This window comes from Octopus sinensis, unplaced genomic scaffold (genome assembly GCF_006345805.1).
Source record: "Octopus sinensis unplaced genomic scaffold, ASM634580v1 Contig15022, whole genome shotgun sequence".
In the NCBI taxonomy this organism is placed as follows: Eukaryota; Metazoa; Mollusca; class Cephalopoda; order Octopoda; family Octopodidae; genus Octopus; species Octopus sinensis.
Genome location: NW_021833477.1, coordinates 22240 through 28790, shown reverse-complemented (window position 1 = coordinate 28790; position 6551 = coordinate 22240). Strand labels below are relative to the sequence as shown.

The following is a 6551-nucleotide window of genomic DNA, read 5'->3' as shown; positions in this document are numbered from 1 at the left end:
GTGTATGATATCGCCTACTCCTACTACTTCTGTTGACCCTCCTACCATACAACCACACACACACGCGCGTTTAAAATACCCACATACACACAGAAACACACAAATACATACATACACACACACACACGCGCGCGTTTAAAATACCCACATACACACACAAACATGTACATTATATATTTGTGTATTAAACGTGTGTGTGTGATGAACTAAAAACTGCCAAACACCACAAGGGCACTCTCACTCGTGACTGTTACGTCATATACTAATACCGAAGGAGTGGGCAAAGTAATTAAACAAATGTAAATCTATTAAATATTTCACGCGCCAAACATTATTTGTGAATTTGTCCAATAAACAATGAATTTTATTGATCAATTTAATTGACTAATCCATCCAATGTCAATTTTATAAATGACCGTTCGTTTTTATTTCTTTACAGATTTCACTCGCACGAATCCTTCTGTGCGCTCTGAAGTCGGTTTGTCACTTGGAGATCGTCATTTAAGAAAAAAACTCTCAAGATGTTTATCTACCTGTTGGCCCTCGTTGTTATCTTATCTATGGCCTACTACAAACGCTTTTGTTACAGAAGAAGGTAAGTTACTAATTAATCAAACACTTTCAATTAATCAATCGCTCTTTCATTAATTTAATTGAATATATATATTACATGTGTGTGTAGTATATGATCGTACAAGAAACGCACGGGGATCTTTTCGGTTTGAACGGCAGTTTTTTCTAGCGGTGTCATGTGAAATTGTCACCCATAATTATGACCCTAGTATCGATCTATTGCATTTCAATCTGTTTTGGGGTTAGTTAGGGGGGGAAGGGTGTCTTTTTTTCTTCAGAAATGTAAATAAACCCAATCTGTTTCTTAAACGAGGGACATATTCATAAGGCACAGAATGTTTTTTCACCTCAATGGACGTCATTGATTGGTTGAAATTGCAGAAATTGAAGAAAATAAACGACAAATATCTTACAGACTATAGAATTTTCTCAGTAAAGCCAAGAGAAAAAGATGTTTTATAAACACATTCTACCAGTATGCGAAGTTTAAAAGTGTTTACGTAACTCCAGTTCCTTTGTCATACAATTTCCATATCCACGCCCTGTACATATCGACTTCCAACAAACGCGTTTGAGAATCGCTGTACTCGAAAATAATCAAAGTGTGCACACACACACATACACACGCACCGATATATTAACTTCATAAGGATTCGAATACAAAATAAGACTAATTCACATGTATTGAGTACTACTTCTTGCTACAATAATTTACTTTCCTATTTTATTTTTGTAATGATCTCGTTTCTTAATTTCTTAATTATTCTATTAATTTTTTTTTTCCTCCAGGCGGAAGGGTGAACCCCCAATTGTCCCCGGTCACATGATATGGGGAAACGGTGAGCAGTTCAAGAACGATGCCATTAAATTCTTACACGATAGCCAAAAGAACCATGGCGACATTTTCACTATCCGATTCTTTCATCAGCGGTTGACGATCATCGCCGACCCGCACAGCGTGGAGGCTATGAGCCGTGAAAAGTGTTTCGATTTCGACCCGATCCAGAAGCAGGTTAACATGAACGTCTTCAGTTTCGTCCTTGTCAATGCCCGTAAAATGATCAAGGAGGCTGGAAAACGCGTCCGGGGTTCTCACTTGGTCACAGAAATGCGACGGTATGCGGTCCATTTAGACGAGGCCTTTAACAAAGTCTCGCAGGGTAACAACAACAAGAACAACGGCTGCATTAAGAATGATGAAGATAGCAACAACAACACTGACAAAAGCAATGCTCTTGTCAACAACAACAACAACAACAACGATGCCAAGAGCCACTGTCAGGAAACTGACGGACTCAGAAAGTTCGTTTCCAAAACGAATTTCGCAGCCATGTTTTACACGATTTTCGGTCGCAGTGACGATCAGGTTTTTGAACCGCAAACCGTCTATCATTGTTTCGATGTATTCCACCGTTATTTCAACTACCTCTGGCTTGGCTTGCCCATCAAACTATTTCCAAAAGCCATCGAAGCCCTCACCGTTCTCTGCAAACAACCGTCTTCCAAGAAAATTCTCGCCCGTGAAGATTTATCCGACTATATACGCTACTCTACTGAATTTATGCTTGCTCATGGCCAATCAGAACAAGATATTATGGGTCACAACTTGGTCTATTTACACGTCAACTACAACACATTTCGTCTGTCTTTCTGGAATATGTATTTCCTGCTAAGCCACAGAGAAGCTTACGATGCACTTAAAAACGAAGTTTCCGGTATGATTCGCAAAAAAATGGAGTCACGTGCTAGTGACGAAACTGGGCCTGTTGTCTTCAGCATTAAAGAAATCGAAGAAATGCCAGTTCTCGGTAAGTACTTTTGAATTTACGGTGCATTGTGGGTAAATTCTTGTGTGTATGTTTTTAGTGCTTTCCAAGTCTTCCGAACAGTCTGGGTTGCCACGTGTCTTGTATTTTATTTGATCCCTTCACTGGACTTGCGGCCATGCTGAGGACACCCACCGCCTTGAATGGGTTGGTCGGACAAATCGACCCCAGTTGCGTGTTTCTTGTACCTTATTTTATCGGTCACGTTTTGCCGAACAGCGAGGTTAACAAGAACATGAACAAACATGCACGATGGGCTTCTTCATAGTTTCTGTCTACCAATTTCACTCGCAAGGCACTGATCGTCAGCCTCAAGGCAATATAGTAGACACTTTTACCCAGGTGCGAGGCAACGGGATTGAACCTGAAATCACGTAGCTACAAAGCGTCCGAATATGATTTTATTTCTGCTGCGCATTTTCTCGTAGGTACGCATGTGTATGTATGTTTGTGAACAATCCGCCTAATGTTTCGCACTGGTGTGATTAAGTTAGGCATGTGTGTGTGTTTGTGAACAATCCGCCTAATGTTTCGCACCGGTGTGATTAAGTTAGTAATTATCTTTTGTTTCGAACGTAACAAGTCTCTTATTTCGTTCGAATGCCAACCCTAAACTCATATTGATAATTTTCTTTTGTCTCTTTCCCTTACAGACAGCATCAACAGCGAGACCTTACGATTGTGCAGTGGAGTTTTCATGGTACGTTACGTCAACGAGGACTGCAATTTCAAAATGAACAACGGTCAAACGTTTCTTGTCCGAAAAGGTGACAGAGTCGCTGTTTATCCACCAGCCATTCATAAAGACCCTGAAATCTTTGAAGATCCTATGGTATGTTTTCAATATTTTCTTTTATCTTTTACACCTCCTTCAAGGACTTAGTTAGACAGATCTTCCCTAGTATATCTAAAAATGTGGTGGCGCAATGGCCCAGTGGTTAGGGCAGCGGACTCGCGGTCGTAGGATCGCGGTTTTGATTCCCAGACAGGGCGTTGTGAGTGTTTATTGAGAGAAAACACCTAAAAGCTTCACGAGTCTCCAGCAGGGGGTGGTGGCGATCCCTGCTGTACTCTTTCACCACTCTTTCTTCTGTTGGCCTGCTCGCTTAGCCAGCGGGGTGGCGTCATTCGAAGGCTAAAACAATGCGAACGCATTGTGACCAGCGATGTGTAACTACATCTGATGGACTGGTCGGTCACGTGATCACGTGATATCTAAAAATAAAGATAGAAACCCTGGGACTTTTTTCTCTTAAGGACCTTTTGCCGTGTATCATACTTAAAGTATCATACTTAAAGTAAATACAGATTGACAAAACTCTGTTCTTCTCGAGTTGATCTCTCTTGTGGACGTACATTGTTAAAAACGGAGACAAATATATTAGTAGTATATTTCTCGTGCAGTAGCGATCGCGGTTTTGCTAATGAGAATTGAATTATATATGAAAGTATATATTTTGTACATGTATGTGTATATCTGTTTTATTAATTTTTTTCTTTCATTGTTTTTTCCAGGATTACAAATATGACCGCTTTGTCGATCAGAAGTTCTACAAGAATGGTAAACAGCTGAAGAATCCAATTATGACCTTTGGCACACTCTGCCCTGGCAAGCGTTACGCAATTCTCCAAGCCAAGTGGTACCTCGTAAGCCAAATAAACAAATTTGAAATGTACATTTGTAATGGACAGACGGCCGAACTTGATATCAGCTACCATGGACACGAAATCCTTCCACCAGTCAAAGACATAGATATCCAGTTCCGATGTCGCGAAAATTACCAAGAGATTACTATGCACTAACCAAAAAAAAAAAAAAAAAAATTGCAGGAACCAGAAAACAAACAAAACCACCCCCAAATTAAAAAAAAAAAACACACATACACAAGACAAAAAAAAAATACTAAATCAAAAAAAAAAACAATGAGAGGAAATAATAAAGGAAAATAAAGACGATGAGAAACAAAAACTTTGAGAGAAAGAGAGAGAGAGAGAGAGGAAGGAAAGAAAAGGATAAAAGAATTGAACTTGATACAATTTGATAGGTGATCGAAGATGGGGCGGGGAAGGAGGAATAGAGGGGAAACTTTTTTTTTTTGTGAAGAGAAAAAGGAAAATTGAAGACATTTTGATCCATCCATTATTTTTTATCATGCAATCAGTCTTGCATATCGATGCTTTCTATCGATCTTTCTATCTACCATCCGTTTCTATTTATCTATATCGCCCTCTCTTATCTTTATCTAGCTATCCCGACTGACAACCTATATATATATATATCTACTCTGTTCGTTAATCCACGTTAATCCATCCATCCATTCATTTCTCTGGTCATTATCGTTAGATGCACGTGTGTATACACACACACAAACATAACATACACCCTTCCACATAGCTGTATTTTTTTTTCATACTCTGATTGGTGCATCCATCCGCTCGCCATTTATCCATCCAATATATCTCCCCATATAAAATGGCAAATCTAAACAGCTATGTCCCTATATTTATTTAAACGTAATCTTAACAAAAGGTTCTTAATTTTTACACTATTTAATTTCTATACATTTTTTAAAAAGAAATAATTAATTTTACAAGCGCATATACCATATTTATTAAATAACATTTTTTACAGAAATGAGCCAGACGGCTAATTTTCTATACTATTTTATTTTAATTATTTATTTTTATTTTGAAGACTCGAATGTCTATAAAGAGGGGGGAAATCTGTGACAGAGTTTCAATTCTTCACATGACGAGTTCATCGGGAGACAAAAACGATAGTTATATTTATATCAAAATCAAACGATAATATATAATAATTTGATATCTACAAGTAAATTATAATTACATATCTATTTTTATGTGATAAATTACTATTATTATAATTATATTATTATTATTATTATTTACTATTTTCAAATCCTACAGGGATTTTGAAAATCATATTTAATTCATACACAGATTAACTATAGATGTGTGTATGCATATATATATATATATATATATATATATATATATATATATATATATATATATATATATTGTGGGAACCGAACCCTTTGAAAGGAAATCGATTATTATTATTATTATTATCGTATGAGACCAGTATGATTTTTACTTGTGTGGGTGAAATGCTAACCCACACTACTTTTAAGGAAAGCTATTAGTACCGTCCTAAAATATAGACGCTTTGTATTTGTGGGAGCGTATTTACATATATATATATCTATATATTATACATTATATTTATGTGTGTGTGTGTGTGCTGAAGGGTCCCGAAAACTTCATATCTCCTCAAAATCTTTACATTCATCCCACTATTTATATATATATACGATAATTTCCATTATTAAATTTTTTTTTTGTTTTCATCCGCCAATAACTCCACCCCATCCTTCTCTTGTCTGTCTGTTTTCCACCAGTTATTTTTGATTCATTCAGCAGCCATTTTATTTATTTTTTATATAGATTTTCTTTTAATATTTGTTAAACTTTTTTAGCGAATATTTTTTTTTCTATTTAAAAAAAAATTGGGGGGGGGGGCTCGGCCAGCTTTTGTTTGTGCGGAGCTTTTAAGAACCGCATTATATTTAATATACACTCAGACAGACAGCACAATGTCTCTCTTGCATGTATGTATAATATATAATATATATATATATATATATATACATATATATATATATACACATGCAGTAGTAATTTGAATTATCACGGCTGAGTTTCAAGTTGGTTTGGGGGCGGGGTGTATTTATAGAGTTTTTAAATTGTGTGTAATTTACAGGAATGGAGCATCAGGAGTTGTGAACCTATTATCTGATGCTGGAATTAAAAAAAAAACAAAAACTAAAGAAACACTTCGTTGTCAGTCTCTAGCTATCTAACCCTATCCCTATTTCACATCTACATCTATCTCGCATCTATTGTGTCGACTGTATTACTATCATCAACTACGTCTTCAATTCGACGCCTTTTTCTCTGATTGAAAAAAAATTTTTTTGTATCATTTTAGTGGAGTACATTCGCCATTTTTACTCCCAGTATATATATATATATATATATATATATGTATATATATAATATATATATATATATACACATACGTAGTATGTATTTATCTATTTATTAATTTATTCCTTATATTTATTTAAG

At 36.1% G+C, this 6551-nt stretch overlaps 1 protein-coding gene across 2 annotated transcripts; it reads left to right on the top strand.

Annotated features, from left to right (window-relative positions):
- Positions 1-421: 421 nt before the first annotated feature.
- LOC115230238 (prostacyclin synthase-like) lies at positions 422-6228 on the top strand. 2 transcript variants are annotated; one of them, XM_036499583.1, is made up of 5 exons: positions 422-595; positions 1363-1776; positions 1813-2381; positions 3053-3231; positions 3915-6228. In XM_036499583.1, the coding sequence occupies exons 1-5, from the start codon at positions 522-524 to the stop codon at positions 4200-4202; spliced, it is 1524 nt and encodes a 507-aa protein (XP_036355476.1). In that variant the 5' UTR covers positions 422-521; the 3' UTR covers positions 4203-6228. The 2 variants fall into 2 exon arrangements, with proteins under 2 accessions (XP_036355476.1, XP_029656313.1); XM_029800453.2 differs by having other exon boundaries at positions 1363-2381.
- The last annotated feature ends 323 nt before the right edge of the window (positions 6229-6551 follow it).